Raw genomic sequence first — 25,480 nt, 5'->3', positions numbered from 1 at the left:
TGGGAATGTTGTATAAAAACACAAAATTATAGAAAATTATAGAGAAGCTGACTAGATGGCAGGTAAAGGTATAGCACACACGCCTGGCAGCCTGAGCAATTCCCCAGAGCCACATGAAAAGCCAGAAGAGAACCTGCTCCATAAAGTTGCTCTCTGACCTCTGTATTCATGCTGTGGCAGGGGTGCCCATACATACATGGTGCACACAGACACACAAGTCTGTGATGAGGGCATGCCTTTAGTCCCAGCACTCAGTAGGCAGGCAGATCTCTGAGCTTGAGGCCATCCAGGGCTACAGAGTGAAGCCTGTCTCAAAACAGCAGGCCAGACAGTGGTGGCCCATGCCTTTCATCCCAGCATTTGCAGGAACTTGCTTATTATTGCTATATCTCTAGGGCCGGGATTACAGGAAAGGTGTGAGCTACCCCACCTGCTCGCTTTGCATTTTTGTTTTGTTTTGTTTTGTTTTCGAGACAGGGCTTCCTCTGCAGCTTTTTCGAGCCTGTCCTGAACTAGCTCTTGTAGACCAGGCTGGCCTCAAACTCACAGAGATCCGCCTGCCTCTGCCTCCCGAGTGCTGGGATTAAAGGCGTGCGACCCACCCGCCCGCCCGGCTCTCTCGCTTTGCATTTTTATGTGAACTGGAATTCTGTCCTTTGTTATTCACGAATACCTCTACTAGAGCTCCCAGAGGGGTTTTTTTAACTGTTTTTTTTTGTTTTTGTCGTATTGGTTATTGGTTGTGTGTGTGTGGTGTGTGTGTGTCACACGGATGCGCGTTGGTGCTAGGGATGGAATCCTGGCCTTGCACTTGTTACACAAGTGCTCTCCTGCTGAGCTTTACTTCCAGCCCATTCCTGTTTTACTCTGTCTGTCTGTCTGTCTGTCTGTCTTGTCTATCTACTTTGAGCAGGGCCTCACTTTGTCGCCCAGGCTGACCTGAAACTCACAGAGATCCTCCTGCCTTCTGCCTCCTAAGTGCTGGGATTAAGGTGCATACCAAAACTGGGTGGTGGCGGCGCACGCCTTTAATCCCAGCACTCGGGAGGTAGAGGCAGGCTGGCCTCTGTGACCTGGCCAGTCTGTCTACAAGAGCTAGTTCCAGGTAGGCAAATCAAGCTACCAAGAAACATTGTCAAAAAACAAAACAAAACAAAACAAAGAGGTGCACGGCAGCGCGCGCGGCTCCCAGCTCCAGTTTGTTTTATTCATTACTCTATCCCTAGTGCCTAGAAAAACTTGGCCCATAGTAGGTCCTCAGTAAATATTGCTGAATGAGTAAATTCTCATCTGCATGTGAGGCACATCTGTAACATGCCCTCAACCTCCTTCAGCAAGGAACTTTTCCTGCAGGTGTGTGTTGCCTACAGAACCGTTTCATTTTACAAACGGAGGAACCGAGACTCTACCACATGAGATAACTTCCTTGAGCTGCTCACTCAAAAGTGACAGGGGCAGATGCACGTTTCTTAAAGGATGCTGGTACTCCTGGTACACCAGTAACACAAGTGAGCAAGACTCAGCCCCTCATGTCCCCCCCCGGCAACTCTCCCAGAAGGAAGAGGTCCCAATGGTGAGTGCCAAATCTCTTATGACTCCAGGGTTATATTCTCATGATTGCTTCAGCTCCCAACTTCTGGGTTCCATGTGGAATTCATTATCCAGTTTTGAGTTCAGGCTGCTCTTTTTTTTTTTTTTTTTTTTTTAAGGTTGGTTTTGAGACAGGGTTTCTCTATGCAATGGTCCTGGCTGTCCTGGAACTTTGTACACCAGCTGACCTTGAACTCCAGAGATCTGCCTGCCTCTGCCCTCTGCCTCCCAAGTGCTGGAATTAAAGTGTGAGCCACCACCTCCAGGGTTCCAGGCTGCTCTTTAACCATAGGGGTTCTTCTGTTTGTTTTCTTTCCTTTTTTTTTTTTGAGACATAATTCTTCTCTGTATAACAGCCCTAACTGTCCTGGACAAGCTCTGTAGACCATGCTGGCAGGCAAACTCACAGAGATCGGCCTGCCTCTGCCGCCTGAGTACTGGGATTAAAGGCGTGCACCGCCACTGCCCGGCTATTAGTTTTGATCCTCCCCACCCTTCTCTGCCAGTGGGAGGCTCCCTTGACACCAAGCAGGGTAACGCTGCGGCCTTGTGGCATGGTTTGGAGAACTCCACACTCTGGGAGCCCAGTTCCCAGGTCTTTGGTGGCTACTTTGCTCACATGACAGTTGAGGAGCAGGGAAGGCAGGTGCAGAGCTCATGTCATGTCACGACATGCCTCATCACACAGCAGGCAGGAATGAGAGCTGGTACCTGCCATGCCCCTGGCCTCCCACTCATTCCTGTGGCTTCTAGCACTGACACTAATGCCTTCACAGAGAAGGAGCAGACTCGGGTCTTTGAGACCCAGAATAGGATGGGACCCTCAGGAAGAGATGCCCTCTGAAGTTTGGTTAGGATTGAGGCTGCCTTGATTCTACAATCAAATCCTTCGGTGAGCACTGAGAACAGTTTGGAGTGCAAGCCCTCTTTTGTACCTTTTTTTTGCAAAATGGGGACTGGTAGGATAAGAAGGGTTAAGTGTGGTTTTGTTAGGGAAGCCAGGAAGGGAAGCCAGGCCAGGGAGGGGAAGGAGGGAGCGGGAACAGCACGAGCCCCAGCCCTCACGTCTCACTGGCTCACCCACTTGCCTCTGCTTCTAGTTTAGGAACTAGGACCAGGAGAGGCACAAGAAACATTTTTGCTGTTTTTGTCTGAGAAGTTGAGTGTCAGTGCCACATCCTGAGGGACGGACGGCAGGGAGAGGAAGCCGTGTTCTAGGTCCCCTCACCTAGGTGCATCCTGTATCCTCACCATACTGCCCAGTCACCCTCACAGGAATAAGAACTCTCCCAGAGCCTGGTGGTGGTGGCACATGCCTTTAACCACGCAGAAGGCAGAGGCAGGCGAATCTCTCTGCATTTGAGGCCACCCTGGTCTACAGTGCAAGTTCCAGGACTACACTGAGAAACCCTGTCTCAAAGAACCAAAGCCAATAAATAGAAAGAAAGAAAGAAAGAAAGAAAGAAAGAAAGAAAGAAAGAAAGAAAGAAAGAGAAAACTCCCCCAGAGTTCTAACTTAAGCTCATGGCCCAGAACCTACCCAGCCCTGATATTTTGGAAATCCAGGAACTGGCAGCCTAATCAATGTCCTAGTGCCTCCTCACAGAATAGACAGGGGAGACACCATTGCAGAAGACGATGACAGAGCTGGTGTAACAGGGTTACAGCCTGTGGTAGCTGTCCCCCCCCCCCCCCCCCCCCCCCCCGGTCCTCTTTGCATACCCTTCCTCCAGTCACAAAAGGAGCCTGGTGTCCTGGCCAGTGCTCTGGATGTGTGCACAGCTCGGTATCTGTTTTAAATTAGCCACTAAAATAAGTACAGTCCTGGAAAAAAATAAGTACAGTCTTGGAATTGGTTGGGTGGGGTAAGCTGTAGAAAGGGGCTGAAGCGGAGGGATTTCAGCAGACTTTTTCCAACTGTCTGGGTTCAAAGGAAAGGGGCAGGAGATGGGAGGGACCAGCTCCTGACTTCTATTCTTGGCCTTCTCTGGGGAAGGTTTATTGCTTTGGTCTAAAACCCAATGCTTGGTTTCAAAGCCAGAACTATAGGGAAGTTGAGGACATAAAGTAATTCCTCAGCCACCTAAAAATCCAGACGTTCCTTCGCCATCCCACTCCTGCCACTCCTGGCACACCGAAATGCAGCCCAGAATGGTCCGTCCCAGTGCATGGGGGAGAGGTGACTCACTGTTACTACTGGAGGGGGGAGCGGAGGTGGAAGAGGGCTGAGTGACTCACTGATGGGCACCAGCCTCAGCCCTACCCCCCCCCCCCGTTTCCTGACTACATGGCAATGCCTGGCTCTCTCCCTCACTTTGCCCCTACTTCCCCCGTCCCTCACCACTACCTTTTGCCCACCCACTCTCATTCCTTGGCTCTGCTCTTTACCCCAGAAAGCCAAAGGCAAGCTTGGAGCTGAAAGAGTTGAGCAGGCAGGAACCTATACTGTGAAGCCCCAGGCCAGAAAGCGGTGTTCTGGAGAGGGTGAGGCTTGACGGTCCTGGCCCCTCCTCACCATACCTGCCCCCGCCCCTTTGGGTCTGGGATGGCTCCTTTAAGAACAGCGGATCCACCCCCTGTAAAGGAGGGCCTATTAGAGCCTTTGCCCGGCTGTCAGTGACTCAGTGTTCGCGGGAACGCAGCCTCAGCTTTGACACCAGCCAACCCAGATCCCGAGGTGCGCCAGCGCCCAGCCCAGATCTCCACGCCTGCCAGGAGCGAGCTTAGAGCCAGTCGCCGGCTCGCTGTGCCCCTGAGCAGCCTCTGTCCTTCTGTCCAAGTCCCGCGCCCTTCTCGGGACCCCTGCCCAGCGGGCAGCATTGCCACCCTGCCGGCCATGGACACCCCGTCCCAGCGGCGCGCCACCCGCAGTGGGGCGCAGGCCAGCTCTACTCCGCTGTCGCCCACTCGGATCACCCGACTGCAGGAGAAGGAGGACCTTCAAGAGCTCAACGACCGTCTGGCCGTGTACATTGATCGCGTGCGCTCCCTGGAGACAGAGAATGCAGGGTTGCGCCTTCGCATCACTGAGTCCGAAGAGGTGGTCAGCCGAGAGGTGTCTGGCATCAAGGCGGCCTACGAGGCCGAGCTTGGGGATGCCCGCAAGACCCTCGACTCTGTGGCCAAGGAGCGCGCCCGCCTGCAGTTGGAGCTGAGCAAAGTGCGTGAGGAGTTCAAGGAGCTGAAGGCTCGGTGAGTGAGGCCAGGCCGGCACCAGAGAGGCAGCAGTCACCAGTAACTGGCCACCTAGTCCCCTCCCTCCCCGGAACTGCCTCCCGCGGGTGACTGGCAGTGCCAAGGGGAATAGTCGAGACAGGACACAGAAGGGAGGGGTCTCTGTGAGAGGGTGGGGGATATAAAGAGTAGTGGGGGGCCTTGGGATCAAGTGTGGTTGACGGCAGGGCCTCATTTTGTCAAGGTGGGATTTTATGGCCATTTGGAGCTTGGGGGATGGGCTTGAGCAAGGCAGAACTGGCTCTACCGGGTCTTGGAACTCCCAACACCTGGGACACATCAGAATGGGTGAAAGGGTTTTAGTAGAACTTTCTTGGGAGTCTTGGCACTATACCAATTTGCCCAACGTGGTTCTGAACACATGGTGTCTGGTGAAACAGAGCTCCAATCTGACATTTGTCCAGTGGTACTACAGAGGGGTCACCAAAGCAGCATAGTCTCCTTTCCCCGGTGGCTGTATTAGCATGCCCTCCTGCTTCTTTCTAGGAGTTGGGAATGTCTGGGACTTTTCCTAGACTCTCAGGCCCATCAGAAAGAAGCACACCAGGAGATCAGCTCCCCCGCAGATCCCACAGCCCTTGGCCTGCCTGGCCCTGGAATGCAAGGGAGGGAGGGGAGGGAGGCTGGGCACAGAGGCTAATGGCTCAGGAAATACTGTTATGCCTGACTCTCGGGCACCCCACTTCAGGGCCTCTCTGCTTGGAGACTTCAAGGTTTGGAAGCTCTATCCTTTTCTCCCTCAGCTGGTGAGCCACTTTCATTTTCCTAGCCAAGCCAGACTTCTCTCTGGCCCATCCTCTCAGCTTCTGATGTCTTGATCTTGTCTTATTAAACTGCTGGAATACAATGACATTTTTGAAATCCAGCCGTTAGAGAGCTTCAGGCCACTCCCGCCTCACCCATCCCTGCTCCACCCTACCCCACCCTTCTTGACTCCACCTTCTTTCTAAAAAGGCCCTCCAAAGCCTTGGGAAGTCTAGGCCGCATTCTTCCTCCTTGACTCCCATTTGGTTCTTTCTGTGCTCTTGGTCCTTTTTTCTATGCTGTAGACCCAAGCCACAGCTCTGAAAGTGCTTGCAGGTACCTACGGGGCGGTAGCTTTAACCTCTCCTCCTCTTTTTTCCTTTTACATTATCTTCTGCCAAAACTCTGTGTGTCTGTGATTGGTCATTACTAGATCCCAGGTGGTAAGGATGGCAGACCCATCGCGTCCTCAAGTGCAAACAGAAGTTATGGGTCCAGTGTTTTTCCATGAGGGAAATGAACAACTTATTGAGAAATGTATGAGGCAAGGTTAGAAGAGTCCCAGTGTGTTAGCTAGTTAGTGATCATCTAAGCTCGTCCCGTCAGCCACCAGAGCTCTTCAGTGAAGACACTGTGGAGTAGATCTGAGGACAGTGTTGATCCGAAACAGGGCGGGTGGTGTCCATTGCTTCTTGTTCATCTAGTCTTCTGCCTCCATGCAGCTGTCCAGGCCTGGGACACCAGGTGGTGTGTGCACTTGTGGGGTAGGGGCTGGGTGATGTGTGGACTTGTTATATTTAGCCACCTGCCTCTGTTCTCTCCTGATCCTAACTGAGGAGGGAGGTGGGGCTTCCAGGAAGGCAAGAGGGTGTACACACCTGGGTCCAGGCAGGTGGGACCAGGTGGATACAGGGAGCTAAGATGGGGTATCTGCCCTTCTGTCTGTAGAAGGGAGGCAAATGGCTGCTGCTCCTTGGTGTGGCTGTTGAGCTCAGGCTGAGGTAGAAAAATGGCCTGAATGAAGTTTGGGGAGGAAGAAAGGAACTGAGCAAGCCTTTGCACCGAGGCTGGGAAAGGTGACTGGTTTAATGTTTAATTGGAGCTCAGAGTTCAGGGTCAGGCTTGGAGTTAGATACAGCTTGTCTGCGAGACCCTGTGACAGTCTTTGATACAACCCAGCTCAGGTCGCTCAACCACACCCACAGGCCCATTCTTTTACAGCTGGATTAAAAGTTCCAAGGGGAGGGAAAGAAAGAAGGGAAGGAAGGAAACAATGCTCTTCTTCCCTCTTTCTTCTTCTCAAGGGGTTTAGACACTAAGCTGAGAGAAGGAGACAGTTGGAAGCATGGGGAAGGCTCACCAGTTCCAGGCTTAGAGGTGAATAGGCCTTACTCCAGGCAGGACAGCTGCATGGGTGAGTCAGATGCAGCCTCTTCTACCCTAGTGACTTTATAAGAGGCAGCAGGAGATGGGGTGTAGACCACAGATTTCTTAAAAGGGAAGGATAGGGGCCTGAATGTCTGCATCTTCTGCATCTTCCGCAGCATCCAGGGGTCTTTTCCCTGCCTCCCTCTTTAGTTATATTTAAGTGTATGTGCGAGTGTGCGTATGTGCGAGTGTGCGTGTGTGCGAGTGTGTGTGTGCGTGCGAGTGTGCGTATGTGCGAGTGTGTGTGTGCGAGTGTGCGTATGTGCGAGTGTGCGTGTGTGCGAGTGTGTGTGTGCGTGCGAGTGTGCGTATGTGCGAGTGTGTGTGTGAGTGTGCGTATGTGCGAGTGTGTGTATGTGCGAGTGTGTGTGTGTGCGCGCGAGTGTGTGTGTGCGTGCGAGTGTGCGTGTGCGAGTGTGCGTATGTGCGAGTGTGTGTGTGCGAGTGTGCGTATGTGCGAGTGTGTGTGTGTGCGCGAGTGTGTGTGTGCGTGCGAGTGTGCGTATGTGCGAGTGTGCATATACGTCTCAGTGTGCATTGCAGAGCACAACTTGGGAAATTTGGTTCTCTTTTTTCTTCATGGGGAGCTTGGGGCTTGAACTCAGTGACATCAGGCTCCATGTGGGGCACTCTTACCCATTAAGTTTTCCTGATAGTCAGTCCCCTGCCTCCTTTCCTGGGAGTCTAGGGAGGCAGAGGCGGGGAGGACCAAGTTTAGGTTGGGTTAGCTGAGCTTACAAGGTTAGTCAGGGCTATCTCACAGCATAGCAAGAGTAAAGCCAAACAAGAAAAGGATGCTGGCCGTCCTGTAGTTCCTCCCAGCGCACTGCTTGCTTGCTGAGTGCTCCATCTTCTTTTCTTTCTTCTTGGTGAGGGATGACACCAATGGAAGTCAAGGACAACTTGCAGGAACTGGGTCTGTTTCCACGACACACGAGCGCTTGTGGAACTCAGGTGGTTAGGCATGGTGGCAAACACTTTCACTCACTGACTCATCTTGCTAAGCCTCAATAAACTAGTCGTTTATTTTTCTTCAGCTCTTTAAAACGCTTATGTGTACGAGTATTTTGCCTGCGTTTGTGCACCACTTGCATGCCTGATGCCCGGGAAGGACAGAGGAGGCTCAGATTCTCTGAAACTGGCTGTGAGCCACCATGTGGGTGCCGGGAACTGAACTGAGTCCTCTGTAAGAACAAGTGCTCTTAATCACTGAGTCAGTTCTACACACGCACACATGTGCACACGCGCGCACACACACACGCGCGCGCACACACACACATGCGCACACGCTTGCACGCATACACACGCGCGCACACACATGCGCACACACTACACCCACTCTTTGTTTGTTTATTTTTGAGGACAGGGTCTCATTTTGTAGCACTGGTGGCTTGGAACCAGATCTGTAGACCAGGCTGGCTTTCAACACTACAAAAATCTACCTGACTCTGCCTCGAGTGGTGGGGTAAGGACATGCGTTGCCATGCCCAGCCATCCCTCACACTCTGAAGACTATAACTATATGATGGTACTAGAAGACGGTTCGTCAGTTAAGAACACTTTAAAAGACCTGCATTCAGTTCCCAAGGGCACTCACATCTGCCTGTGGACGACAGGGGATCTGATACTTTCTTCTGGTTTCCACAGCTCTGTGGGCAACCACACAGTACACCATAATCGCTACATACACACATTTTGAAATTTTTATAAAAAAAGACTTGGTAGAATCTGGAACAGGAACTGAGCATATGAAATAGAATGGCTAAAGGGCTAGGGTGTGGCTCTGTGACAGGGAGCCTGCCTAGCACCTGGGCAGTGTTCCATCCCTGTTACACACGCATGCACACACGCACGCACACACACATGCACACACTCACATCACACATGCACACCACTGTATATTGGGTTGTAGCTAAGGCTCAGTTAAAGCATTTGTCTAACATGCTTGGAGCCCTATGTTCAGTCTCTAGTACTAGTCAGGTGTGGTAGCAAAAACTGTAATCCCCTCCCGACTGAGGCAGGCAGTGCGGTGAATCAAGGCTGAGTCTGGGCTATATAGAGGCCAGAGGTGACCAGAGTGTGGGTCTGACCCAGACCCACAGTGCAGAGCACCTCTCTCCCCTAAGGCCTTCATGCTGCGGCCCCTGGATTGGCAGGCTGCGGTGACTCCGGTGCAGAGAAGCAGGGGTGATGTGACTGTTGGGGGCTGTGGTCACAGGAACAACAGCAGAGGCTTGTCTCATACACCGAGGGGTGAAAGGTCAGGATGTGAGTGTCTGACTTCCGGTGGCTACTCTATTACACCTTCTCTAGCATGAAAGACAGATTGGAAATCTAACAGGCTCACTTCTGCTGCCTACAGATCCTGTTTGGAGACCCAGGACACATTCGCCTTCAGTCTGTACCTGGGAGAGACCCGAACTTGCTAGGCTAACCATTATGAAACAGTTCACTCTGGGAGCATGGTGATTATGCCTTCAGTCTCGAGACTTAGAGTAGAACTTGGCTTCCCAGACTGGAAGGAGGCTGTTGCCCTTTGGCAGAACTGTCACACTGCTAGAGACAGGTTGTCTTTGAGGGTATCTGGGCCCCTAGGGGACCCCATCCACATGGAAAGAAGATATGCAACTAAACCTGGGGGCTGAGACGTGCTTCAGGAGCCCAAGGGAAACAGAAAAGCCATTCCTCACTAGGGTCCCCTGTTGCCTTTCCCTGGCCTCAAGAGGTCAATGACTCCTGCGAGCAACTCAGTAGTTCATTGTCAAGGCCGGAGCCAGGGACAGCTGGGAGGACAGCTGGGAGGGGACGCCTTCACCTACAGTTGTGTCCTCTTTACACCCTCCTCCCAGCCCACCCAGCTCTAACACCTGTCACAGCTCAAGGGGAGGCTATCTGGAGACCCAGACACTAGGCAGAGTCTCTTCTGTGCTCTCCTCCTTGGCCCCAGGAACAAATTGAAGGCAATGCCACCAGGCTTTAGCGTCCATGGGAGACACTGGAGAAGCGCAGGATCTGCTATCTCTTAGTAAGGTGTTCCACCAACAAGACGGCAGGTCACGGTTAAAACAGCTGCTGCCCTCAGTGTCTGTAATTCTAGGTTCACCTTTGTCTCTAAATTGCCGTGTGACCTTGAATTGATCAACTTCCCTCCCTGCAGTGCCTAACAATAATGAAAGGGAGTTAGGACAGCTCTCCAGAAACAGACCTTGGGTTTCAAAGTAGTACAATGACCCATAAAGTGAGGAAAAGTCCTCTAAATACCACACGAGAAGTAATAAAACCAAGCACAATCAATTTGAGGATAGTTAATAGCCAGTGTAGTTGCTTATAGAACTATTTCCCACAGCGGTGGGATTAAAACCACAGGTCTTCCTGTCTCTCAAAAAGAGTTTGTTAGAAATGGTTAATTATTGTGACATTACTGTCTTGGCATAGGTTCTGCCTTCACTGCCGTTGGGAAAAGAAAGTTCATTTCAGTGTGTCTACCTTCAGGGCAATAGAAAGGGCCCTATCATTTAGCAGGAGAGTCTGCCCCTGCCATTGACTGACCAGTTTGGGGGGGACTGGAAGGGAAGCTCCTAGGAAAGACAGGACTGACCTCTTCAACTGCCAGGGTCAGATATCGCATGCCAGGAGCCGGCGGGTGGTGCACAGTGACCTTACCTGCCCACCTGCCACTCACATCGGCGTCTCCAGCCTGAAGTTGGTCTTGGCCCTTACAGATCCCTTAAGAAAGGACACAGTAATTTGGGCGGGGTCTCCCTACCTTACTGTCTAGTTATAGGAGAGGAAGCCAGAATCCTGTCTGCTGAAGCCGGGAATAATTCTGGCTAGGATCCTGGGCCCAGAAGGGGGAGCTGAGTCATGATGGAGCACAGGGTTCAGAGGGAAGGGAGCCCCAGAGCTTGTTGGGTCGGAAAAGAAACTGCTGAGGTGGGCTTTCCTTGAGGATTACATCAAACACAGCAGGAAGAACAAAGTTTGCATTCGTGGGGACACATAGAATCTCTTTAGGGCCAGCTCTGGGAGTTAGAAGCCGGATAGGCCTTTGGATGTGCAGCATGGTGAGGAGGCTTCTGGAAATGGAAGCGGCTGCCACCTCTGCAGCTGGGAGACCATGTTGCATCTTCCCAGGTTATCGCTGAAATGCAAATGAGACCTGAAGTCCAAAGCTTCTACTTCCTTTCCTGACTTGGGGCGTGGCTGACTCTCTACCTGGGACAGTCAGGGTTAATAAGTGTGACCAGACTGCTAAGTTCCAAGAAGTCACTGCTGAGTAATACTTCATGAGGAGTCCCTCAGGTCCCCTCGAGGCATCCTGTTTTCTTAGGCTACCCTCCTGCCTTTCTGTTCTCCTCCTCTTGTCTGTCCCCACCCTGACATTTTGTGACAATACAAGCTTGACTTTTGGAATGACAGGCTGGAAAGATGTGAAATTCGGCCGGGGACTGAACGGAAGGGCGCAGTTTGTGGAGGAGCTGGTTGCTGGGTGTCTAGGACCCCTTTGCTCTGGCCTCTGGCTCCAGTTTCTTTCTGTACAATGCCACGTTGATACACACAGCAGCTGTGACTCAGGCCTGGCCCTTTGCCAGGCCCATTGCCTCTGCTGGAGTAGTGTCTGAACATGTCAACAGACCTCCTAGCCTGCTCTGGGCACCAGAATGCTACCAGAATCTCCCTCCTCCTGGAATTAAGACTTGCTTTGTCTTTGGTGAGAGCAACTGAGATCCTGGCTCCTCTGGAAGTGGATCTGAGCCTGTTTAGCAGTCCAAGAGAGGCATGAGGAAGCTGGACTTTGCCAACTGTGGGCACATGTGTCTGTATGGGGAGGTGTGGGACTGACTATCCTAATGCACTCTGCAGACAGGCTGATCCACCTGCCTCTGCCTCCTGACTGCTGGGATTAGAGACGGTAGAGGTGGACAAGGGCGGTAGATTCATTAGGCCTTTGTCGTTTTCCATGGGCTCTCCCAGGACAGACCTTCAGAGATTGCACCTTCTGAACTGCCTGCATCTCTGTTGCTCCTTAGACCACTTGTGCTCTAATATCTCCTTTCCTTTCTCCCCCGTTTCCTTCCAGTAATCCTCTTGCCTCACCCCAAACCCTCTCTTCCCTTCTCTTTTTGTGTTGGGAACTGAACCCAGGAAATCCGCGCTCCCCGCGCTCCCCGCGCCCCCCAGCCCCCTTCTTTGCTTGCCCCTGGTGGGTAGGGTTTAGTGTCCGGACCTGGCCCTCTCTCAGCTTCCGGTCTTACATCTGTGAAAGTGCAGAAATAAGGCCAAAGGTCAGTCTAGAAGCCCGAGCACCTGAGCTCTACATTATCAAGGGACGCAGAAAAAGTCAAAGATCCCGCAGGTAAAACCTGAGCTGAAGCGGAGCTCAGTGGGCGTGGGGAATGGGTGGGGAGCTGTGGAGGGTTAGCTACTGAACCCTCTCTTTATTTAATATGCAACGTAAGCATCATTCATAATTAAGATAAAGGACACTGCGTTGTTAGTGGAAAAAAGTAGAGCCTGGGAATGTAACTTAAGGGTTTGTGTTTGATCCCCAGCACCCCATAAACCACTTGTCCCAGCACCTGGACGGTGGAGGCAGGAGGATCAGGCGGTTAAAGTCATCCTTGACTACTTAGCAAATTCGAGGCAGTTTAGGAACTTGAGACCTTGTTATGAATAAAAATAAATAGTAAATAAAAGAGTGAGGGTCTAGGTCGCGCAGGGGCTTGGGTAGGGTAGACCGGAAGTTATCAAGGTAGGGGTTGTCCCCCAGGAGAATCTGGGAGCAGCGCTTCAGGACCCTGCCCAGCCACAGGGGTCACCGGATCTTTCCGGAACTCCAGGGGCGCGAGGCCTCGCTCGCTCTTTCTGGTTCAGCTATGGGGAACACCGAGGGCCGGTGAGGCTGGCTGTGGGCGGGCGGGGCATGGGCCGGTCCGCCATCCCCTCCTGCGCCTTATTTTTAGCCCAGTGTAGAGTCTGAGCGGCTGGTCCCTCCCCCAGGACCGAGGAGGAAATGCAGGCCACTCCCTCTGGGTTTAGGCTGTTGCTCCCGGCAACCAGGCCAAACAGGCCGCGCGGCTTCCATATCTGGCGTCTGAGGTGACTGAGGAGGATGACTCAGTGGGTGGGTCAGAGCCTGGCCCTGTGCCCATCCAGCCCCTCTGCCACTGCTGTCTTTCTACCCTAAAGCAGCCCGGGGACCCCAGCCTTGTCCCCTCCCCCACCACCCGAAGGCGCCTCACTTACCTTATTCTTGACTGCTCTGCTCCCCTCCCCCACGCCCCTCTTTGAGTCAGGATTGCCCATTGGGATGAGTTAAACCGGATACCCAGCCCTTCTTGCCCCTGACCCCCAGAGGCAGCGGGGATGCAGCCACTCCTTTGTTCACGCAGAACACTCTCATGACACCAGGCCTGGAACAGGACGCAGGCAGGCAGGCAGGTCTCCCTGCCCCTGAGAGCCCTGGACGACTTACACCCCCCCCTCCCCCCCCCCCCCCCCCCCCCCCTGGTTATTGTGGGTCTGAGCATGAGTCACCCAGGGAGCCCCGGTTTCTATCCCTTTCCAGCTCCCCTAGTCGCCCCACCCAGTCCTCCATACCAACCCAGCACAAATCCAGCTTTCCCACTACCGCGCCTAGTGGGCTGGAGCTGGACCACACCTCTATGGCAGCCGCAGAGGCCTAGTCCCGTCCAGTGTCCTCAAGGCCTGTCTAGGCTGAGGCCCTCCTCTCCTAGGAAGGAAATAGCGTTTGGCAGAGAAAAGCCATGTGACTCGAAACTTTTCTCTCTTTTGTTTATCTATTTTAAATAATATCAAACAATTCTGTTATAGTGTTATTTAAACATGTAAATTGTGTTACTATCCATAAAGTATGCCGTATGCCTCCTCTCTCTCTCTCTCTCTCTCTCTCTCTCGGTTTTTTGTTTGTGGCCTAGAACTCAGAGATACACTTGCTAGAATAGTATCTCACTATGTAATCCTGGCTGGCCCGGAACCCTCTAGGTGTACCAGGATGGTCTGGAACTCACCAAGATCCCGGCCTCTGCTCCTATGCCAGGCTTAAGAAAAGGAGAGAGAGAGCGCGCGCGCGAGCGCGAGCGAGAGAGAGAGAGAGAGAGAGAGAGAGAGAGAGAGAGAGAGAGAGAGAGAGAGAGAGAGAGAGCGCCAGATAAGCTGGGCCCTGATGGCGCACGAATGCCACCCAGCCTTTGGAGGCAGAAGCAGATCTCTGAGATCTCTGAGTTTGAGGCCAGCCTAGTCTATAGAGTGAGCTCCAGGACAGCCAGGGTTACACAGAGAAACCCTGTCTCAAAAAACTCAAAAAAAAAAAGCATTAGAGAAGAGAAGAGGGGTGGGTTCTGGTCCCTTCCCCCACACATTTCTTAGAATGTGCTTGTGGCTTTCTGTCTACTAAGCTCCCAAGGTCTGAGTCATGAGCCCATGGGTGACAGTGGCTGGCTCCTTCCCCTAGATGAGGCTCCCCATGCCTGACGAAGAAAACCACAAAAGCTCTTCCCTGATTCCATCTGCTTGAGGTTTCCCTCGGCTACAGGGTGTGTCTTAGTCACTTAATGGAGTCTCTTCAGCGCTGGGCAAAGAAAGGGAAAGAGTCCTGGTTTCATTGAAGGCATGTGCTGAATTGGTACAGAGAGGAACTCAAACCCTCTTTCCTCAGGGCCCTGGCTGGAGCTCTCGCTGCTGTCCCTTTCTGTAATCACATTGGTAATGGCGACTGTCTCCAAGGGCAGCTATGAAGATTAGCCAAGTTAATGCTGTCATGGTTCGAGCAGTGCCCACCATAGAAGTACTTGCTGTTACAGTCATATGCTACACAGTATTTCTGTCAGTGGCGGGTCACATATGAGGAGGGTCCCCAAATTTTCTCTTGTCTTGTGTGAGCACACTGTGATGTTTCTATAATGATAAAGCCAACAACTAACAACTAACTCCATTGTTGAGTGACACATGACTATATTATCATAAACCCAGCCCTGTGCATAGCAGACTGTAACTCAGGACAGGAGGACGGCAGGGCCGCTGTACCACCTCTCAGTGCAGCCAAGGACAAGGGGGACCCTGGGAATTCCCCCTCCAGGTGTCCAAGCAGGCTGAACTAGGACTATCCTGGAGCGTGCAAAGGCAGCCTCACCCTCGCCAGGGACGGATTTGTCCAATGGGCTCTGCTTTCTTCTCTCTCCTGGCTTATTTCTTCATTCTTTCTACACTGGTGGCTTAGGAAGGCAGTGAGGTAGATGGTGAATCTGCGAGAAAGCTGCCCCTGCCGCTGTTGGTGGTCCCCTCCTCTGGGCCTCAGTGTCCTCCTCTCTGAAAGGACTCCTCCTGAGTGAGTCTCAACAGCAGCAGCCCTGCAGAGGCCTTCATGGTGAAGAGGCCCCTCTGGGATGCCGTGCCTTGGAGCTCGGATGCTTGGTTTGCAACTTTCTTCACCCGGGTTTTTTCTTCATTTTCTTTCCTCCCCTGCAGCTGCCTCAGCTCTGGAAAAGTTCTGAAGTCATGGAAAGTTGGGGCTGTGCTTCTCGCCAGAGCTGGCCGGATGGCAGCCAAAACCTGAGCTGGCTTTTGACTTTATTTTTAGCTTTTCGTGCTAAGATGGAGGAGAAGCCCTCTCGGGTTCTAGAAGGGCCTCTGCAGGAGAAAGACACTATTACATTAAATTGTTTTGCCTTGTGAATGGAGCAACCACACCCTCTGGGACTTCACACTCTTCTTTGGCCCTCTGTCCCCTCCCAGATCAGCAGAGCCCCTGGGGGGCGGGTGATTCCCCCTCTGTAGCTCCCCAGGTCTGGCCTTTTCTTTCCTGCTTCAGGGTGAATTGCTAGGCCTGTTATTGCTGAGAGATTTTCTGGAGGGCTGCTCTTCCTGGAGTGGGTTCCCCACGTTCTTTCCTTTTTAATGGGGGGGCAGATGACAAATGAGTACTGGCCTAGTTGGGGTAGAGGTGGAGGTTGGAGGAGCCTGGGGTGTTGGTCCCTTCTCCTTTCACCGGGTTTGAAACATGGTTTCTTGTTTGCTGCTGCATAAGGGGGGTAACCGAGCTGCAAGCTTCCAGGGATGTGCTCTCGGCCTCCAATCTCACCGTCGAAATGCTGGGGTTCCATAATGCTGGAGTTCCATACACACTTTATGTGGCTGAGGCTCCAAACAGTTCTTCATGCTTGCAGAGCAAGTGAGTTGCCCAGAACCATCTCCTCAGTCCCTGGTGTGCCTTTTTCTGTGGCGGGCTCCAGCTGAGACCTGAGAAAGCTGCAGGTGGCTGCTAGCAACAGGTCCTTGCTAGAGAGTGGGCTTCTCTGCCACTCCTAGGGTCTACTGCTCCCTGCCCTCTTTGGTACTTGTGATGGAATTATGTCTGGAAAGTTCTCAGGCTTTCCAGAGATTTTCAGGAAATTAGGGCCTTTGCTTCTCTCACTCACTAGCAGAAAGAATCAGGAATGTGGGAGAGTCAGAGGCAGCCTCCCACGGTAGAGTCTTGCTAAAGCTACGGTTAAGGGGTGGCTCCAGATTGGACCCCATGGACCTGGGATCCAGAGAGCTACATCTGGAGTGAGAAGGTTTAGCCTCTGTCATGGCTCTGATGGAGGAGGCTGGCCCTCTGCCCTGCCAGGAGCAGGGGCCTTAAGATTAAGTCCTAAGAAGAGAATGGTCTCATGCTATGCCTCTTTGTCCTTGTCCCTGGTCTCCCTAGCCAGACTTGCTTTTCCCAAAGTCCCATATGGGTAAAAGGGATTAGACCATTTTGAAACTCAAGTTGAGAGGTATTGGGCTTTGGGGTGGGTGTGTAGCCAAGACACTCCCAGTCTATTTGCACCAAGGGAGGGAAGCAAACTGAATGGGGAGCCGGGTGGAGTCCAGGGGAGGAAAAGGTTAAGGCCCTGTCTGGGAAGGGGGTGGGAGACAAAGGTACCCTGTCTATTTTAGAGGGAATGGGAGGGGAAGAGGGCCAGGCATTTATATCATGCGATCTCGCTTTGCCCTTGGCCCCAGGCACGTTCCTGGGCCCTGAGTCATGGGAAGAATAGAGAAGCAAAAAGGGGCTTTTGGAAAATCTTGGGAGGTGAGAACCCGGCCCCAGAAACTCATGGATGCAAACAAACCTAGGATAAGGATGCCCTCTTCTGACAGTTGGGAGGACCACAGAGAGGCCCTGTCCTAGCCAAGCAGGGTCCTGAAACCAATGCTTCTCTTTTCTAGCAATACCAAGAAGGAGGGTGACTTGCTGGCTGCTCAGGCCCGGCTCAAGGACCTGGAGGCTCTTCTTAACTCCAAGGAAGCTGCACTGAGCACCGCTCTCAGCGAGAAGCGCACACTAGAGGGTGAACTCCATGACCTGAGGGGGCAGGTAGCCAAGGTAGGCCACTGTCTGGGGCCCTCCTGTGACCCCAGTGACCCAGCCTGATGCTTGGATATGGACTCTTCCTTAGCCCGCCCTTGGGAGGGGTCTGACCTGTCACCTAGTCCCAAGGCCGTTCACCTGTCACTTAGCTAGTCTAAACCTCTGCTCATCCTTCTTTGGCCTTCAGGGAACATAGCACAGTGAATTCAAACCATCCACGAACCAGTTCCCTTTAGCTGCAGAGTGTGCTGTGCATAGCCCTAGATCCCTCCCCTCCGTCTCCTCTAGACAGCCTAACCTCTTCAGAGGCCATAGCAGAGCACGGATGGCTAATTATCCCTAGGCGTGGGTCAGTGCTGCTGTGTGTGCCCAGTGCCCACCACTTCCGAAGCACTCCTCTCTGGTCTCTCTCAGATTCCATGACAGGGACAGGACTGAAGAAGATAGTGATACAGTATCAAGTTCTTGCCTGCTCTGAGTGGGCACCAGGGTGTTCTCCCTTCCCAGTCCTCTTCTCACCCCATCACACTCTGAAACACAGGAGAAGGCAGCAGGCTGACTCCAAAGCCAAAGCTGGGCCCCTCTCCTCTCTCCCTAGCTCTTCCAGGCCCGCTGACTAGCCTGCACATTCCAAGATGCATGGCTTAGCTGTGCTTCCTGTGGGAACTTTTTCCAGGGCAGATAAGGGTACTTCCTGGCCTGCCCCTGCCTGTTGGTCTTACCCCCTCTCCCCAGATGCATGTCAGCTTCCTCAGTGCCAGTCTTCTGACCTTAAGATGATGCACGTGCCCTTCCCTTGTGTGCCGCTACCCCTGCAGCTACTGCGTCCCGCCCCAGACTCACTAGCCTTGAGCTAGGCTCCTCCCCAGAACATCATCTCTGTCCTCCTGCCCCTCTGCATTCCATGTGGCCCTCTAACTGCTGTGTGGCACCAAGAAAGGGAGATCCGAGAGGGGAGCTTATTATTAATGTTATTGAAGTTTTTGTTTTTTTCACATATTTTTCTTTTATTTTGTGGGCCCCTGGAAGCCACAACACATGTTTAGATGCAGGGATCTGTTCTTTCTGCCACGTGGGCCCTAAGGATAGAACTTAGCTGTCGGGCCTGATGGCAAGCATCCTTATCTGCTGAGCCATCTCACCGGTCTCACCGGTGATTTCTTAGTGCCCTGGCTACCATGAGTAGTCCCCTAGTGCGCATTGAAGGCCTTCACTGCCTCTAGTCCCATTCTCCCTAGGGACAGCTATCACTCGGCTTCTTTGGTATGTCCATGACCTCAGCTTTTTTCTCTTAGCTTGAGGCAGCCCTAGGTGAGGCTAAGAAGCAACTTCAGGATGAGATGTTGCGGCGAGTGGATGCTGAGAACAGGCTGCAGACCCTGAAGGAGGAACTGGACTTCCAGAAGAATATCTATAGTGAGGTGAGCGCCTGCAGCGTGGGCCTGAGAGCTGCAGCTCACCTGCCTGCAGCCCGGCTCCCAGGCTAATGGAGGGCTGCCCTTGGTTAAGGCAAGACAGGGAGCAAGGGCTTCGGGGGTCTCAGCTTCGGAGGAGCCATTCTGATGTGCATTCCCATCTAACTCTTTCAGGAGCTGCGTGAGACCAAGCGCCGGCATGAGACCCGGCTTGTGGAGATTGATAACGGGAAGCAGCGTGAGTTTGAGAGCCGGCTGGCAGATGCCTTGCAGGAGCTGCGGGCCCAGCATGAGGACCAGGTGGAACAGTATAAGAAGGAGCTAGAGAAGACATACTCGGCCAAGGTGCTGGCTTCACCCCATCCTCTCCTGGTGCTGCCCCAGCAGTCTATCCTACCCATGCTGGGTGTGCCTGGGGATGGGTAGATGGGACAGGACCTGAGGCTGCAGCGTGACACCATCCTCAGGTTCCTGTTTGTTCTAACGCTGTGTGCTTCCTGCAGCTGGATAACGCCAGGCAGTCGGCTGAGAGGAACAGCAACCTGGTGGGGGCTGCCCATGAGGAGCTCCAGCAGTCTCGAATCAGGATTGACAGCCTCTCGGCCCAGCTCAGCCAGCTCCAGAAACAGGTGAACCTGTTTACCTTTTCCACTAGGGCACTGGGCTGAGCAGATATTGCAGACACCCACCAGGAAGAGGGGAGTGAAGGGGAAGACCCCAGGAGTCTGATGCCTGCCTGGTGTTCCCCGTAAGCTTACCTTGATCCTCAGGGCCTCCATTTTACCATCTGTGTATGAAAGGTGTTTTCTGTTTATTTTGTGCATGCTGGGGATTGAACCTGAGGCCTTGTGCATGGTAAACGGTTGTTTTAACTGAGTTATATTCCCAGCTTTATTCCTATTTGAAAACGGAGATTACCTTGGACTGGACTTGCAGCTTCGTTGGTAGGGCGCTTGCTTATCATGTACAAAGCCCTGGTTCTATCCCTAGCATGACACAGAACTGGGCATGATGGTGCATGCCTTTCAGGCTGAAGTATCAGAGATTTAAGATTATCCTCAACTATATAGCAAGTTTGAGACCAGCCTAGACTACTTGAGATCCTGTCTTAAAAAAAGAAAAGAAGCCAGGCTGGGCAGTGTTGGCACACGCCTTTAGTCCTAGCCCTCAGGAGGCAGAGGCAGGCGGATCTCTGTGAGTTTGAGGCCATCCTGGTCTACAGAGCGAGTTCCAGAACAGGCTCCAAAGCTGTTCTTGCTCTTTCCATTTCACAGGTCTGTCATAACACTGTGGTGTGCAATGTCACAAGTGATATTATTTTAGATGGTTGTGCTATTTGTGACCAAAGATGGGGGTCTAGCCTCAGAATGAGAGGTTTCAGTTACATGTTAGAAAGAGCTTCCTAGGGGCTGGAGAGATGGCTCAGAGGTTAAGAGCATTGCCTGCTCTTCCAAAGGTACTGAGTTCGATTCCCAGCAACCACATGGTGGTTCACAACCATCTCTAATGGGGTCTGGTGCCCTCTTCTGGCGTGCAGGCATACACACAGACAGAATATTGTATACATAATAAATAAATAAATAAATAAATAAATAAATAAAAAAAAGAAAGAGCTTCCTAGGGCTGGAGAGATGGCTCAGAGGTTAAGAGCATTGCCTGCTCTTCCAAAGGTCCTGAGTTCAATTCCCAGCAACCACATGGTGGCTCACAACCATCTGTAATGGGGTCTGGTGCCCTCTTCTGGCCTGCAGGCATACACACAGAATATTGTATACATAATAAATAAATAAATATTTAAAAAAGAAAGAAAGCGCTCCCTGGCCACTGGATAAGTGTTCTAATGAGAGCCTACAGATCCTTGGTACCCCTCTCTCTTCAACTACTTTCGGCCCTTGGGAACTCATCACACCTTGCCTTTCCCAGCTGGCAGCCAAGGAGGCAAAGCTGCGTGACCTGGAGGACTCGCTGGCCCGGGAGCGGGATACTAGCCGGCGGCTGCTGGCTGAGAAAGAGCGAGAGATGGCTGAGATGCGGGCAAGGATGCAACAGCAGCTGGATGAGTACCAGGAGTTGCTGGACATCAAGCTGGCCCTGGACATGGAGATCCATGCCTATAGAAAACTGCTGGAGGGCGAGGAGGAGAGGTGACCCAGGAGGAGTCAAGAGATTTTTGGGAGGAGCCCCTGGCCTGCAGCTACCACGACTAAAGCCCGCCTTTTCTCTGCCTTCTCAGGCTCCGTCTGTCCCCCAGCCCTACTTCGCAGCGCAGCCGTGGCCGCACCTCCTCCCACTCATCCCAATCGCAGGGTGGAGGCAGTGTCACCAAAAAGCGCAAGCTGGAGTCCTCTGAGAGCCGGAGCAGCTTCTCACAGCACGCCCGAACTAGCGGACGCGTGGCTGTGGAGGAAGTCGATGAGGAAGGAAAGTTTGTGCGGCTGCGCAACAAATCCAACGAGGTGAGCCTCTGGATCAGGGTCCTGTATTCAGTGGCTGGGAGACCTTGGTGCTCTTGGAGCATCCGTCTCTGAGAATTTGGAGTGTGTGGCAGTCCCTACATCTCTATATTGTTGGGAAGATAAAAGATACCAGTGTGTGTGGCGCAGCATCCATGTCCACACGGTCACAGCATGACTCTTGAGGGACAGGCTAGAGGGGGTAGAGGGTTTGAAGGCCAGAGATGGTGGTTGCAGGCCTGCCTCTTTCTTTCTTTCTTTCTTTCTTTCTTTCTTTCTTTCTTTCTTTCTTTCTTTCTTTATTTCTTCCTTCCTTCCTTCCTTCCTTCCTTTTTCCTTTTTTCTTACTTTTTTTTGAGACAGGGTTTCTCTGTAGCTTTGTAGCATGTCCTGGAACTAGCTCTTGTAGACCAGGCTAGCCTCAAACTCAGAGCTCCACTTGCCTCTGCCTCCTGAGTGCTGGGATTAAAGGCATGCACCACCACCACCAGCCTTTTTCCTTCTTTCTCTTCTCTCTCCCTCCCTCTCTCTTTTCCCTTCCTTCCTTCCTTCCTTCCTTCCTTCCTTCCTTCCTTCCTTCCTTCCTTTCTTTCTTTCTGATGGGATCTTGCCCAGACTGGTTTCGATTCTCTGGGATTAAGCTATTCCCCTGCCTCAGCCTCCATAGTAGCTGGGACTATAGGTGTACACTATGGCACCTAGCCTATTTCCGATCTTATGTGAGAAAAGCCAAGCACCAGGTTGAGCCTTCCTGTTCTCCTTCCTCCCGCATTGGCAGGACCAGTCCATGGGCAACTGGCAGATCAAGCGTCAGAATGGTGATGACCCGCTGATGACATATCGCTTCCCACCAAAGTTCACTCTGAAGGCTGGGCAAGTGGTGACGGTGAGCACAAGGGCGTTTGGAACTCGGGAGGGGAGAAGTTGGCTTTTGGACAGGAGCATTAAGAGTAAGCACCCTTCTTAAACTGTCTTTTTCCAGATCTGGGCTTCAGGAGCTGGGGCTACCCATAGCCCTCCTACCGACTTGGTGTGGAAGGCGCAGAACACCTGGGGCTGTGGGAACAGCCTTCGCACGGCCCTCATCAACTCCACCGGAGAAGTGAGTGTGCTGCAGCCGGCCTCTTGCTGGAGGAGGCGCCCCCTGGTGGCCGTAATGGGAGCCAGCTACCCCAAACCCAATGCAACCTGCCCATTTAGGATCGCTTTCCTGAGCCCAAGTGCCCACCCGGGAAGCAAGCTAGAAGTCTCTCCCCAGTAGGATGATGGGTGGAAGTCAGCCAGTGAATGGTGCTAGCCACAGATTCCAGCCTTAAGTGCACTGAGCTCCCAGTGGTGTCCTTCCTACATGTGTGTACAAGCACATTCCTTAGTTCAGAGCAAACAGGCAGATAGATAAGGGCAGAGCCCCGGAAGATAGGCTGCACAGCCCTCACCCCTGAGTCCTGCGCCTGGGTCTATGTCCCCACAGGAAGTGGCCATGCGCAAGCTGGTGCGCTCGGTGACCGTGGTTGAGGACGATGAGGATGAGGATGGAGACGATCTGCTCCATCACCACCACGTGAGTGGCAGCCGCCGCTGAGACCCAGCCCACATGGGTAGCCCTACCAGCCTAGGGCAGCTCTCCACCACCATGCCAAAGTCTTTTCATTAAAAAGTGTTTTGGAATGCCACTCGCTGCCCTGGCCTCTTCTCTTTCCTTCCTTTACCTTGAACAGGGAACCCAGGTGTCTGGTAAGGAAGGGACTGGGAGCTTTTCCACGGTGGCAGTGGACAGGGATCTGATTTGTCTCCTGGGGAGAGGATGGGAGGACAGAGATGGCCCCAGCCCTGCCCTCTTCCCTACTCCCACTGTTTGCATCCTCTCTGTCCCCTCTTCACCTGCTGCTGCACGCTTCTTTTCCTGGATTTCCTTGCAACAATGCCTTCTCTCGTTCCTGTCCCCTTACAAATTAACTATCTGCATCTTTGATCTCCCTCTCAATTCCCCTGTAAGTTTCTAGGACTCAGGGGAGAGTGAAAGCCACACCTCTCCATCTCGAAGCCCTCCTGGCTGTTTTCCTCTGCTATGTCCTTTCTCCCAGGCACAGGCCCTCAAGTCCCTCTTCACTCTGGCTCTCTGGGTGCAATAGCCAGGAAACCAGAGGAGCCCAGAGCCCGGGTGCTGGTCCTAAGCAGTCACCTCCTGAGCCTTATCTCCCTTCCCAGGGCTCCCACTGCAGCAGCTCGGGGGACCCCGCTGAATACAACCTGCGCTCACGCACCGTGCTGTGTGGGACTTGTGGGCAGCCTGCCGACAAGGCTGCCAGTGGCTCGGGAGCCCAGGTGGGCGGATCCGTCTCCTCTGGCTCTTCCGCCTCCAGTGTCACGGTCACTCGAAGCTACCGCAGTGTGGGGGGCAGTGGGGGTGGCAGCTTCGGGGACAGCCTAGTCACCCGCTCCTACCTCCTGGGCAACTCCAGTCCCCGGACCCAGGTGAGTCTTCTCCTTGCCTCTTCCCCTACAGCAGGGCACTGCTCACTGAGCATCCGGGTAGGGCAGGCCACGGGAGTGGGACCCTCCTCCTCGCAGCCCCTTTGGCACCCTGCCCCTCCTGTCTGAACCCCAGACTCGAGGACAGAGCCAGGGCTGGAGTGTGAGGGTTGGGGTCGGGGAGGGAGAAGAAGGGCAGCCACCGTGCTCACACCTCTGCCTTCCTTCTCTTCTCTCTTAGAGCCCCCAGAACTGCAGCATCATGTAATCTGGGACCTGCCGGGCAGGGGTGGGGGCAGAGGCCACCCGCTCCCTCCCCACCTCATGCCCACCTCCTGCTTTGCACCTTGTGTGAGCAGGCCTGAAGCCAAAGAAAAATTTATTCCCTGCTTTTGGTTTTTTTCTTCTATGTTTTTTTTTCTAAGAGAAGTTATTTTCTACAGTGGTTTTATACTGAAGGAAAAACAGGAACAGAAAAGTCTCTGTCTCAATCCTCAGTCCTTGCCCTGCTTCCTCTGTATCTGCCTTAAAACCCCAGGGCTTCTCCTCGGAGCCCAGGGCGAGGACGCCGTTAGAGAGTCTAGTTTTTGTCCCTCTGCCTTGGCCTCGCGCTCTTCCCAGAACCCTGTGATATGGTGCCTGAGAGGCAGGCGCTGAGTTCTCATCAGCCTCCTCCGGACAGCTGGCCCACTGCCATGCCAGCTGCAGAGAAGGAGAGTGCAGAGGGGATGGCTGAGAAAAGTCAACCCCTCCTGGTTCCACTGCACTGTGCTGAGGCGCCTCAGCCTGCCTTACCCTCTTCCTGCCCCACCCCACCCCGAGCCTGGAGTCAATGGATTCTCCCAGGCACCTCTGCCTTGCTTGCTTTTTCTATATTTTATTTAGACAAGAGATGGGATGAGGTAGAAGGAGGGGGGAGGGTCGGTTTGAGTCCACCTTTTACCAGCTTTAGAGCCTGGTGGGCCCTGTCCAGTCACTGGAAGGCAAAATCAAGTTGGGTACAGGGAAGAGCGAGAAAGTAGGGTGCTCGAAAGGGTGAGAGCCTGCTGGGGTCCTCCTACAGGGGATGCCTGTGAGTAGAGGGTGTGGTATTGGTGGGTACAGCAAACACTAAGGAGCCCTTCGCCCCATGTCCCATCTGCATCCCTGCTCTCCCTCCAAATCAATACACTAGTTCTTTCCATCTCGGTTGCTGTGGTGTCTCTCTTTGTTGGGTGTCACGTGTGTTTTGAGGGGCAGACACATGGTGTTGCGTCACCGCATCAATCCCCAGCCTTCCCCTTACCTGGGTCCGTAGGAAGATGTGAAGGTGCATGTTGGGCACCATAGGGGACGTCTGTGGAGACTGGCACACGAGGGGCAAAGGAGAGGCATTTCCGTTCTCACCTTCATCCGCCCTGCGCTGAGCCAGTACCTTCTAACCAGGACCCTCAAGCGTGACTCGGAAGACACAGGAACACAGGTGGAGCGACTGGGTACGGGGCGGCAGAGCTTCCCTTGCAAGAGTCCTGCGCTCTAGATGCTGTGGTGCCCTGGTAGGCTGAGACTCTGGGCGTGGGGAGGGGGGGTCAGGTGTGGCTCACACCTGTGGTCTCAGCACCTGGGAGCAGAGGCAGGAGGACTGCTACAAGTTCCACACCAGCCTGGTCTACATAATGAGTTCCAAGCATCACAAAAAGAAAAAGGGAGGAAAAGGCTGGGTGTGGTGAGTTTGAGTCTTGCCTGGGACACATGAGACCCTGTTTTGAAAACAAAATGTTAGCATTTCGGTCTGGAGAGATGGCTCA

The 25,480-nt window shown here is 53.1% G+C and overlaps 1 protein-coding gene across 1 annotated transcript; it reads left to right on the top strand.

The window, feature by feature from the left end:
- The first annotated feature begins 4,001 nt into the window (after positions 1 to 4,001).
- On the top strand, positions 4,002 to 24,876 carry Lmna (lamin A/C). The gene is made up of 12 exons (XM_038311934.2): positions 4,002 to 4,782; positions 17,212 to 17,368; positions 18,649 to 18,774; positions 18,943 to 19,113; positions 19,272 to 19,397; positions 20,692 to 20,912; positions 21,002 to 21,224; positions 22,000 to 22,107; positions 22,204 to 22,323; positions 22,693 to 22,782; positions 23,430 to 23,696; positions 23,935 to 24,876. The coding sequence occupies exons 1-12, from the start codon at positions 4,427 to 4,429 to the stop codon at positions 23,959 to 23,961; spliced, it is 1,992 nt and encodes a 663-aa protein (XP_038167862.1). The 5' UTR covers positions 4,002 to 4,426; the 3' UTR covers positions 23,962 to 24,876.
- Positions 24,877 to 25,480: the final 604 nt, after the last annotated feature.

The sequence above is a fragment of the Arvicola amphibius genome, chromosome 14, assembly GCF_903992535.2.
Source record: "Arvicola amphibius chromosome 14, mArvAmp1.2, whole genome shotgun sequence".
NCBI lineage: Eukaryota > Metazoa > Chordata > Mammalia > Rodentia > Cricetidae > Arvicola > Arvicola amphibius.
The sequence above is the reverse complement of the archived record's forward strand: the minus strand, read 5'-3'. Positions and strand labels throughout refer to the sequence as shown.